At 46.6% G+C, this 12,686-nt stretch overlaps 1 protein-coding gene across 1 annotated transcript in view; it reads right to left on the reverse strand.

Annotated features, from left to right (window-relative positions):
- SHC4 (SHC adaptor protein 4) overlaps positions 1 to 12,686 on the reverse strand; it is a 43,575-nt gene that overhangs the window by 25,397 nt on the left and 5,492 nt on the right. The window contains exon 2 of the mRNA XM_063314365.1: positions 9,221 to 9,291. Coding sequence (XP_063170435.1) covers positions 9,221 to 9,291 — 71 coding nt within the window. The remainder of the gene's footprint in view (positions 1 to 9,220; positions 9,292 to 12,686) is intronic.

Below are 12,686 nucleotides of genomic sequence, written 5' to 3' on the forward strand. Positions count from 1 at the left end.
CGGTCTGGCACGCGGGAGTCCAATTCAGCACTGTGCCTGGGTTCTTGGCGCGTCTGGTGTCCCCCACCCCTTTGGTTTTGAGGAGGTCCGTTAAGGGTAGGGCTATCTCAGCGAACCCCCGGGCGAAGGACCTGTAGAAATTCGCGAATCCCAGGAAGCTCTGTAGTTGCCGTCTGTTGCGGGGCCGCTCCCAGTTTAGTACCGCTTCGACTTTTGCGGGGTCCATCTCGATGCCGTCCCCGGAGATTCGATACCCCAAATAGTCTAGGCGGTCTTTGTGAAACTCGCACTTTGTGGGCTTTGCATAGAGCTGCGCCCTTCTGAGCTTGTCGAGGACTTGCCTGACTAAGGTTACGTGTTCCTCGTATGTTTTTGTGTAAATAAGGACGTCGTCGATGTAGACCAGGACCCCTTTAAACAGATGTTCATGCAGTACCTCATTGATGAGCTGCATGAACACCCCAGGGGCCCCCGCGAGTCCGAAGGGCAGTACCTTGTACTGGAAAGCGCCTAGGGGGCAGTTGAACGCCGTCTTCCATTCGTCCCCCTCCCTGATTCGGATGCGATAGTACGCCTCGCGCAGGTCCAATTTGGAAAAGACTTTGCCCGTGGACAGGTGGGCGAGCATGTCCTTCACCAGGGGTAAGGGGTATTTGTTGGACAGGGAAGCCGCGTTTAGGCCCCGGTAGTCGGTACAGAGCCGTAGGGTCCCGTCTTTCTTCTCCCGGAATAGGACGGGGGCTCCGACCGGTGAGCATGCTGGCTCTATAAATCCCCTGTCTAGGTTTTTATCGATGAACTCCCGGAGGGTTGCCATCTCCTTCGGGGTCATCGAATAGATCTTTGGTCTAGGTAGGGGGACGTCGGGCAGTAGGTCGATTCGGCAATCCGTCTTGCGGTGGGGGGGTAGTTGGTCTGCCTCTGCTTCTCCGAAGACCTCGGAGAAGTCGGCGTATTGTTCCGGTAGGTCTGCAGTGGTAGCGGCGTTGTCTTGTGTGGTCGCCTCCGCTCGTCCTACCGTGGGGTTGCTTTTGCCAGCTGGTACTGGTGCTCGATACTCGCCGTCGCCGAATGTGAAGGTGCGGGTCGCCCAGTTGATCCGCGGGTTGTTTTTCGCGAGCCATGGCATCCCCAGGACTGCAATGGGCCGTCCGATGGGCGTGACTACGAACGATGTGCGCTCGGTGTGAGTGCCCATTTGCAGGGTGACCGGCTCGGTTTGTAGCGTGGCTGGTTTCCCCCCCGCTGTGGAGCCGTCCAGCTGGTGGAATGCCAGCGGCGTGGGGAGGGGGAAGCAGCGGAGTTCGAGTTTGGCGACTAGGTCGGGGTGGATAAGGTTTTTTGAGCACCCCGAGTCCACTAGTGCCGCGGCCGTGGTGGCTCCGTTGCCGGCAGAGAGTTGAATTGCTGCCAATATTACGGAGCTTTTGTCGTTTCGTTGAGGTGGTTCGCGTTGCTGTCCCGCCGCCTGCCTCGCCACGCGTTTCAGGGCAAGCGGGGAGCATTTCCCGCCGGCTGGTCGGGGTCGGTATTGTCCTCTTCTCCCCAGTAAGCGTCCCAGCCCTCTTCCGGTGTCGCTGTGGCCACGGTCATTCGGCGGTGAGGGGGCGGCCCCGGGTTGGGTGGTTTGGGGCTAATTTTCGGGGCGGGCTTGGGCGCGCTGGTCGGCGGTCGGTTGGCGAAGCAGTCCGCCGTCTTGTGCCCTAATTTGCCACACCTCCCGCAGGGCTCCCGGTTGAACTTCTTTTTAGGGTATATGGGGCCGGCCATCCCCCCGTGTGGTGCGGGTACCTTTTTCCCGACGTAGTTTGTGTCTTCCGTGGTTGTCATAAGGAAGGTGCGGTGCGCGTGTTCGGCTTTCCCCGCGAGGTGGATCCACCCGTGTAACGTTTCTGGGTCGTCGCGGTAGAGGGCCCATTGGAGAACGTCGCGGTTGAGCCCCTTTTTGAAGATTTCCAGCAGGGTGGTCTCAGACCAGTCGCAGACCTTTCCCGCGAGGGCTTTGAACTCCAGGGCGTAGTCAGGGACCGTGCGTGCGCCCTGTTTAAGTCTCTGGAGTGCGCTTTTCGCCCGTACTTTGGCTAGGGGGTCTTCGAAATAGTTTTTCATCTCGTTGATGAAAGCAGGGAAGGTGGCGAGGGCGGGGGAGCTGGACTCGTACAGTTGGACGTACCAGTCCGCCGCCCTGTCTTGGAGTTTGATCGCCACGGCGCCGATCTTGTCGGCCTCGGAGTCATAGGAGTGTCCGTGCCTCCCCATGAACTCCCTAGCGTTGGTGACGAAAAACGAGAGTTTTGAGGGGGTCCCATCGAAGAAGATGGGGAAGTCCTTTGGGGCCCGGGCGTTTTGCGCGGCCCCGCCTCTCGCTTCCCGGGATGTGGTGTCGGCCGCCTGTGCCGTCTGCTGGCTTTCCGCTGGCTCGTGTGGGTTCGGTGCTTCGCTCGGGGTGTGGGCTTGTGCGGGGACGTCATTGGGTGGCGCGGGGGGCATAAGCGCCTGGAGCATGGTCCGGAGTTCCGTCAGCTGAGCCCGCATGGCCGCGAGTTCAGCTCGTGCCTCCTCGTCCACAGCCCGCACCGCCGCTGGGGCCGGTTCCGTTGGCGCGTCCTCGGGGGGGGGGGGTTCATCGTCCCTCCGCCGCGGGTCCGCTTCCTCCTCCGTCTGATGGGTGTCTCCGTCGTCCTCCTCCGTGTCGAGCACCGTGGGGCTGTCGCTCCACGCCCGTTGCTGGGGTGCGATGTGGGGCGCGGGGTCCTCCGCTGGTTTCGGAAGTCGTGCTGCTCCCTCCCGCGGTCGGGTTGCCTCCGTCGCCATCTCCCCTTGGGGTTGGAGCTGAGGCTCGGGTCGGGTGGGGCGGGCGTCCATGGCTCCGGGAGTCCGCGGTGCCTCTGGCCTCGGTCGGTCCTCCTCTGTCTCTTGCCGCGCGGCTCGCCCTCCTTGCCCGCGCCGTTCCGGCCTCATCTTGCTGGTCTTCTCGCCGTCTACTCCTCCCGCGGCTCGTTGTCGTCCGGTGGGGCTCGGCGAGGCTGAGTTTATGACTCTCAGCTTTATGTCATGCGCTGCCTACCTCTGAATAACGTTCAGACACTGGGTTGCAAAGCAGGCTCTGGTTTATTTCAGGATAGGTACAACGTTGTTAGAAAAAGCTGAGAGTGACAGGAGCGCGCCGGTGCGGGGTTTAAATACCCCGCGCCGGTCAGCGCCCCCTCGCTCTCGGTCACGTCACCCCCCTTTGTCCCATGCGTTGCCCTGCCATTGGTTGAGGGTTTCTAGGATCGCCCATCCTCAGGTTTTCATTCTTCTGCTGATTGCTTTCAGCTGGGCGATCCCCGTGGTATTGCTGCTGATGGCTTGGGTGGCTCCGTGATCCGTTTATCTATTGTTTGTTAGCCGTTAGTCGTTGTGGGTTGATGGCTACTTAACTTGTACCCCTTCACCTATTTCCTTGTCATTGTCATGAGTGCCATTGCGCTGATTACTTTAGCTCAACGGCACTCATGACAGAAAGTGACTGGCCCAAAGTCACTCAGCTGGCTTTGTGCCTAGGTGGGACTAGAGTTCATGGTCTTCTGGTTTCTAGCCTGAGGCCTTAACCACTGCACCAAACTGGCTAATAATAATAATAATAATAATAATAATAGCAGCTAAATTATGACATGCTACTTAATATGGATTCACAGATGGCTTTCTCTAGTAGGAAATTTGAGTCAGCATCATTTCTGATTTTTTAAAATGAGTAAAAAAGCAAAAAGTACCATAGATGCATACCAAATGTCCCAGAAAGAGTTTGCTCAATATTGTATGCCATATGCATCCATTTTAATTTGCCATGTCTGAAAGCACCGTCGGGCTCATGAACTGTGGCACCACACCAGTATTGCTAAAACAAACCAAAGGAATGGGACAGTCCAGCTGAGAGTGAGCAAGGTCTCCAATGCCTGCGTACTGTGTGTTAAAATTTAGGTACCTGTTGCCTTTGGCTAAACCATCTAGAAGATACCAGGCTAGGCGAAAAGAATTCTAGTCTGCATTTGAGGAGCTGGAACCCGCTTTGTCCAGAACAGCAAGAAAACCATTTGACACCACCTGGGTGTCGAGGATTTGCTGCCCCCACGGTGCCTCCCCTCACCCCAAGACTGTGTGCCTCTAGACAGTCGAGAGTCCGGCCTTGTTCGCTGGAGGAGAAGCAACTCAGCAACAACACTGCTCTACTTTGTTTATTGTTTTGCCAAATTCAGCTGAGAGCAAGGAACGTGGGCTGATGTCAAGGAATAAGAATGCTCTTGAAGTTGGGCTTTTAAGCATGAGAACCACAGAACAGAAAGGGATTGTACGCAGTAACAAAGTTGAATGTTTAACCATTGAGACAAAGCTGTCTGACTGAATCGGTTCTGCAATTTCAGAAGCCTCCTATTCCAAGTTATCTTCTCTGGCCATTTCCAAGATTTAGACCTGGTTCACACATCATATTAAGCCAAGATCGGGGTCACTCATCAAACAATGCTACCATGTGGTTTGTTTTTGTCTTGTTGGGTGAACCTGGGTGCTGTGGTTTGAACCCAACCAAAGGTTTATTCAACAACCGTTAGTTAAAAAGCCTGGTGTAGGCAATTTGTACACTCCACCTATGTATAAGTGATGGGAACTCAGCCATTTCGGTTTGCAAGCACAGTTTATGGCTTAGTGAATTGTGCAATTCCAGCTAATTCAAGCCTGGATTGACAGCTCATGCAAAGTTATAAATCATGGTTTACAAAGTAAAAATTGCAAGGTTATCATAGCACATTATGGTTTCATGTGATGTGTGAACCCAGTCTTAATGTAGCATTCCCAAGATCCTCATTTCACCATGAGGGCCCCCAAACAGTCATAGGATATATACTGCAGAAACAAGCCTAACTGTTCAATATAATCCCACAAAATGGGGTACCCTTATCCAACTCCAGAAAAGGCAGGCTGCTCATTCATTTGTGTACCTGGGACAAAAACCAAGCCCATTGGTTTATGTTTTTGATTTTTCTCATTTATTTTTTGAAACTTGTAAATTAAAACCTTGTGAGAATGTTAAAAAAAATGGCAAAGATAGGTTGCAGCATTTTCATTCTTGCTTGCTTCTCAATGTTATAGTTGTAAGTGCTATTAACAAAAGTACTGTATCCTAACAAATATGGACCAGTTGGGTATTCACTCCATTGAGACAAGTCCATGTTCTCCTGAGGAACATGCAGTGTTCCTTCTTCACCCTTCTTCTCCTGCCTTTTGATAAAAGCCCTGGCAGGAGAGGTGCTCCCTCAGATACCAAGAAGAGAACTGGCCTGCAGCAATCACACAGTAACTTATTCCATATATCATGCTTGGCTACCCAACCATTATGCTTTGGGAACTGTGGCTTATGCTTTAACACAAGGCATGCATCTAGCCACTATGATTTATAATAGCTGCTATAGCTTACGAGGTTATACAAACACAGCCAGTTGTGTCTAGGCCCATAAATCACATGGCTTAGTGTGATGTGTGAACCCACCCAATTCATTCATGAAATGGTTGTCCATGATACAGTCGGATTGTAACTTCAAGCACAGCCCCTGCCTGCATGGCTATGTGATGGACAATGGAACCCGGGGTCCAACCACCTCTAGAGGGTTACAAGTAGTTTGCCTCCCATCCCAGGTAATGTTCTATACAATTTGATGTCTTGGGCAGATTGGATGAAAGAGCCATTCAGCTGCACGATCCAATGTCCAGACAGAAAGTACTTCAGTGTATATTCTGATACCCCATTAAACAAGTGGTATAAATGCCTTGGGATAAGGCACTTCCTTTGCCAGACTGGAGCAAATGTACAGCTAAGGAAAATAGGAGTGGGTGGTGGTGGTGGTGGAGGAGAGATGCATTTCTTTTGTATTTCCTTAATCAATAAAGATGATGCTCCAATGAGGTTAAGACTGTGGCTTGTTATTAAAAGCGGCTTTTGCATTAAAAGCTGAAACTCAAACAAAGCATTTAAAAAGGGATTGTTAAAAGCTTATGTTGTTAAAGCTCCTGCTTATGCCATTTTAATGCAGCCTTAATGGAACACTCCAGCTCTGAGTTGGAAGCTTTTGATGGATACAATTAACTTGGGCATATAATTAAATTTTTTTCTTTAAAAAAAAAAAAGCAATGAAACACCAAATACTTAAACAGACATGACACATTCTTCTGCATAGTATAAAAGCCCCACAATTCTGGGAAGCAAAAACAAATGGCTGTTTGTGCATTAAGACTTAAAGCCCCATAATGTAAGATGCTTCCGATGCCATATTCCTCATACAGGGTGCAATACAGCACGGGTGAAAATATTCTTTTGGCAAGGACTACAGGAACCATCGGTCGAAGGCTATAAAATGCGTAGGCTTCAGGCAAAAGCCCTGGGGGTCCAAATACCCCCAAAGCCTTGGCTGCAACCCCAGGACACCACCAAAACCTGTTGCCAAATTGTAGCTGTTAACCTGACAAGGTGGGTGGGGGGAATAAAGCTCTGAAAAAGAGTGACGAAGTTAACCATATTTAATGCTAATTACTTGTAAGTCAAAGGAATCCACATTTAATTTTTTTTTCTCTTGCTTCTATCCTCTACTAGTTAAAGTGTGTTCCTGAAACCTTCAGGGTAGCCCACTGCACATCAGGTTTCTGGCTTAATGTTGCACAGTTCTAGCCAGCTTGCTTTATTCAGCAAATCATGGTTCAAGCATGCTATGGGCCGAGTGATGAAGCCACTCAGCCAACAGAAGCAATGGACAAGACTCCACCCCAAAGACATACAATGAAACACAACAGCAACTTAGAGCAATGCTGTGTGTAATAAGGAAGCAACTTCCTCACACAGGTTTCTATAAGCCGGGGATGGCAAACGTTCTTTTTCCAGAATTTACAGAGGAAATCCAGAAAGTTCTCAAGATGGCATCTCGGCACAATGTAGTTCTTGCTTAAAGAGCCCTCAGGGAACTGTGAGCTGTCTTGACTGCTTCCTGCTGTATTTTTGTAATATTCATGTGGCAGACACGATATTAACAATGACCAGTATATTAGTGAAATAATTTCCAGCCTTAGGCGCTTCACCGCTTGCTGAATAGACATCTGTAATTAGGGCCACACAGAATCTGACACATAGTTAATGCCAACTATCAAATCCCGTTTTCCATCTGATAGCAGTTCGGTAACTAGTATGGAGATAAAACAGGGGGTGTGCCGGAATGATAAAATAAACATCCTAGACTAATTTTCAGACTCTTTTCATAAAAGCAAAGCTAACCAGATGGCCTGGTGCCCATCAAAACCTTAGCTGTGAACCAGCTCTAGCTACATACAACCAGTCTGATTATTCAAAATACAGTGTTTCAAGTCAGAGTTGACTCTATGGACAAGTAAACACAGTTTTCTAGGCAGCATTTTCTAAAGTGGTTTGCCATTGCCTTCTTCCTAGGGCTCAATGGAGTGACTGGCCTAAGGTCACCCCGCTGGCTCTGTGCCTAAGCCAGGACTGGTACTCATGCTCAGAATCAGCACATAAGATAGGGATCTCTTTGTATATCAAAGGATATTTCCAGCAGAGGTTCAGACCAGATCCAGGTTGGAAACATACTGCTACACTAAGGATATTCTACTCTAGTAACCCAGACTTTTAGCCTGAAGAAAATAAGTGATGTCCCTTTCCATTTTGACTGGAATTGTTAAGAAAACATTCTTTCATATCAATGATGGAACGGCATCCATCAATTGCTTGCTACTTCCTCTTTCTATCTGCCACCTGAGACCATTATCTCATTCTGCCTAATGGTAGGGTTGGTTCTGCATCACCCACATGGATGAGAACTTGAATGCAGAGCTTGGCTTACACCTACTGAAGTGAATAACACTGCCAGCTGTGTTTGTTTAATTAGTTACTTGCAATTTGTTAGACAACTTTAAAACCAGATTTTTTTGGGGGGGACGGGACACATATGCAGTTAAAATGGACCCCATAGAACATACTGTTCATCGGTGCTTCTATCTTGTCAGTAGTTATTCTATATATGTGTACTGCTTCAGATAACTGGGTAATGCAACATTTATTTTGCTAACTATTAGATATTTATCAGCCTGGACTGAAACAAGAATAGGGATGCTGTTTTATTTATACTATTTGTTGTGCTATTGATAAATTGAAGATTTGCTCCAGAAAGCTGCTTTTTCAGGTCAAGAGCAGTTTAATAAAATATGAGATGCAGTTATAATTAAACCAGCATGTTTTATTCAGTTTTATGCAAAACAAAGCATTTGATTATTGCCCTAACAGGGCAAATCTTTATGATGGGTTACTCCAATACAGAGGACAGATGGGTCTAAATTTGTGAATGTCCTAAGAAAAAGGAATTTTTTAAATTAAAAAACAAAAGAAAACACTGAAGGGCAGAGAAGCTTCATTCTTAACACTGTATACAGAACACTTGACAATAGGGGTTTGTCCAGGGAGAGAATTCTCAGCAGAAAGCTGGAGGGAAGTTGTATTTCTGGACATAAGCATATTGACTTACTTAAAGGTAAAGGTAAAGGTTTCCCTTGACATTAAGTCCAGTCGTGTCCGACTCTAGGGGGCGGTGCTCATCTCCGTTTCAAAGCCGAAGAGCCGGCGTTTGTCCATAGACACTTCCGTGGTCATGTGGCCGGCATGACTACACGGAATGCCGTTACCTGCCCGCCAAAGCGGTACCTATTCATCTACTCACATTTGCATGTTTTCGAACTGCTAGGTTGGCAGGAGCTGGGACTAGCAACGGGAGCTCACCCCGTCACGCAGATTTGAACTGCCAACCTTCCGATCGGCAGGCAATCCCCAACTTGCTTTTCATTAACAATTCAGTCCCCGAAGTAGGAATATAACAGTTTAAAAGAATGTATACTGAACACAATCTTACAAATAATAAAAAAAGAATGAAAACATACCTGCTGCTTTAAAACCCTCAAACAGCATAAAATCCCCACAGAGGAAGAACATCCGCTCAGAGATCAATAGCAAAACTTCATTGATTGACTGACGAGCTGCTATTGCAACTCCAAGCGGTACAAAGCCAAGAAAATCAATCCAGAAAGATCTCCTGATGTTTAAAATCAGGAGAACAAGAAGAATTTAATCTGTATTTGTACCTGCATAGAAAAATCAACAAATTTGGGGATGCGCCTTTTGGTCTTCGCCACTTACCTGGTCACTTGTGTCCGAGTGCCAAAATCCAAAGATCTCATTGATTGCAATACTTCAATGCAGCCCATATACTAGAGTAAATATTGAGAGAAAAAGAAATCACAGCTTTTGAAAAAGTAGAAAAACAAAGAGAATGATGCTCTAACCAGAAGACCTCACTCTTTAGAATGGTAGTCAATACTTAAGCACTTCATTGGTAGTACTTCCTTTAAAAAAAAGTTTTACATATTTTCACAAATGGACAAAAAGCTTTAACCTAGATTGAGAAAACTGGGTTCAAATCTTCATTCAGTTATGCAACTGGGAAGATCTGTATCACTTCCTTTCTAGATGGAATGTCCAAACTCTGACCCCTTCAAAGAAAACTGGAACAATCCCTTGCATATATGCTGCTTAGTTTGGACATAATTTATCTATTTTCCAAAACTGATGCACCACCCAACTCCCAAAGGTCCACATGAGTTACAGAAATATAGAGAAAACATACACCAACCATACAAGCCCAAAATGAATGTAGAAATAATGTATAGAGACAAATAAGCTGAATTTAAAAATGGTGGACCAAGCCCAAAAAATCTTGTCCAACAATTCTAAAAAATCTACCTCCAAATGTCCATTTAAACCAAAGAGTCTTCACATCCCTGGGGTGAGTCACTGAGAATGATGCCAGGCATTCTTCTGGGGCAAAGGAGTTCAATAGTGGACCAAACTATAAACTGACCAGTAGCTGGATCCACATGACATGCCAAGGCACAAATTGGAGAAATATATTTTCATCTGTCCTGTGTGGTTACATTTCTTTTAAAGTTCTTTTTAAACTCTCCCCCTTACAAGATTATGGGTCAAGGTCTTTGAGTGACCGTTCTGGGGTTAATGGTGGTCTATCCACCTTTCTCTGATAGTATAATCACAATATAATAGTAATTGGTATTTCTGGTAGCACGGGGGGAAAAAAGAATAATTTGGACTAGTTTTGCTCAGAGATGACAGAGAATTTGCATAGGAATGGTTTGGTGGTGGTGGGGGAAGCTATTGAAGATTATCATATATTTTATTTAATGACAAACACTGTCCTTACTGTAAGTCTCAAGCATTAGTAGTCAATTACAAGAGGGGAAAAGATGATGGCCTGAACGTTTATGTATGTTGCAAATCATGTCTTTGAAACTTCCCTTCAAGGTTAGATATCCATTAATCAGCATTTACAGTCTCTGCTCTGAAAAGCAAGGGTGTGCAGTGGTATTTTTCAGTGCCTATGGGCTTTCAGGCCCTTTCCCCCCCTCCCCTTAAGAACAGTAATCTTGCAAACCGGCTGGTTGCGGTTTTGCCACTCTTGATGAAGCCAAAGATTCGGAGGAGTAGGTGAGTCACAGGCTGAGATCATATGACTGTGAGTAAGCTCCCCCTGAACATACGCGTGGGATGCTCAATTGAGCAAAGCCCTGTTGGGGAGAGGGAGGGGCTGGGAAAGTATGGAGAGGGGAGAGAAATCAATACTAGGGGGTTGCCATCAATTGTCCCGATTGGAGTTAATCTTATCACACTTTCCATAAAGGCCATGTTTACAAAAAAAAATATGTTATGCAGATTAGGGAAAGAAAAACTGGCTGAACATAGCAAAAGGTTATTTGCTGTCCTTCAAAAAAGGTTTCTTTCCCTTTTCTGCAGCGCAAAAATGCTCTTCCCAAGTGAGAAAAAGGGAGGGAGGTACAATTTTGCAAAGTTGAGGTCAAAAATTACTTCCCTGACCTTCCACCCTCTCATTTCCCCCTTTTTCCATTTTTAACTCTGCCACTATGTGGTGATGGCTTATTTACACAGCTCTAAGAGCAGAATGGCACCAGGAAAATAATTTGGGTGGGCCCCAAAGGCGCAAAATTCATTTCCAGGCGGCTCAGCTACATCCTGAAGGTTAGATTTTAGAAACAGAAGTAACAGTATTTTCATACCAGCTTCATGGGACTCATAATTGGGAGAAGCCAGTAAGGGATAAACTCTTTTTGGGGAGTTCTGCTTCCTAAATCACCCCTCCTTAGGATTTTGAGAAAGAGAAAGAGAAATGCAACGCTATGGTTGCGTTGTGTTCACTGTGAATGACAAAGGAGGAACTTTGGGATTTTGAGTTTCTTTGGGCAATAAAGTATCCCTGGGGAACTATTAACAGCTCCCACAGCTGTTCAGGAGGCTGGCTGCTTAGTCACAGAGTTGGGTTCTCAACACAACTGCTAGTCCTTTGCAAGAGGTCAAGTCTCATGACTCATTGAGAGTAATTGCAAAGGAAGTGGATAGAGCCGCTAAACCCCCCTTTTCTTCCCCTCTGATAAGACTCAGAGCTGCAAAGGTCTCCGAGGAAACTCTAGTGCCCAGTCCCATTTCCTCCCCAACTCTCCAACTCCAATGTTATAATTAAACATTTGCACCCAGCCCAGTGGAACAAATCAGCAGGGAGAAACTAAAAGCCATCTTTTGCTTCCTGAATCATAGATGAGTCCAAGAAGCACTGAGTCATGGAAGTTCATTTGATTCCCATGAGATCTCATAAAGTTGATGGGAAAGCTTTTATTTATGCAGCATTCTCTACAAGACCAGGGCAGGTATTTAGAAATGCTGTTCTTAACTCTCTCCGTCCAAGTAGAATGGGCAGGGGAAGAGGGTAGGAAGTACAAGCAAAAATGTCTCTGGAAGATGGTCATTTTAATGCAAAGTTGAGGTAAGGTCTTATTTTCAAAATAAGATCCTACTTTCAGGATCATGTATGTGTAGGATTGTAGCCTTATCCTGTTGACTGCTTCACATTCCAGGAAACCTATGGCTTTCATCGTCAGACATTCTCAGGAAAGACCAATGGCTTGAAAAGGACATCATGTTTGGTAAAGTCAAGAGCCAGCGGAAAAGAGGAAGACCTTCAATGTGATGGATTGATACAATCACCACAAAAATGGATGCAAACATTGGAACAGCCAGGCATATGGCACCAGACTGAACAGCATTTCATTCTCTTATACATAGGATCGCCATGAGTCGACAGCAACTAACAGCAACAACAGCAACATAGCTTTCATGCTGTTGCTGAACTACAATTGCCAGCATCCCCAGCAAATATAGTCAATGGTGAAAGATTCTGGGAATTTATCACATCTGAAGGGTCACAGGTTTCTCATCTAGGCAAATGTTTAAATATTGTAGTGAGGAGATAGGAAGCATCTTTAGGGGAGAGTGGGGTGGCAGGGAGCAGCCTTACCATTTTGCCTTTGAATTTATAGTGTTTTGTGAGATTTTCTCAAAATTCCAAATGGGTCCATGGACCTCTTGCACATCCTCACGGTAAATATGGATGGAGAGAAACTAAAACTAAGAGATTCTCCCAAACAATCTGGCTGCTGTTTTATTTGCTCTCCCCAACCCCACTATCCAACTGAATTAAATGACAGAATAGGAATTTAAAAAAAAAATAAACAAAACACCT

The sequence above is a fragment of the Candoia aspera genome, chromosome 13 (assembly GCF_035149785.1).
Source record: "Candoia aspera isolate rCanAsp1 chromosome 13, rCanAsp1.hap2, whole genome shotgun sequence".
Lineage (NCBI taxonomy): Eukaryota > Metazoa > Chordata > Lepidosauria > Squamata > Boidae > Candoia > Candoia aspera.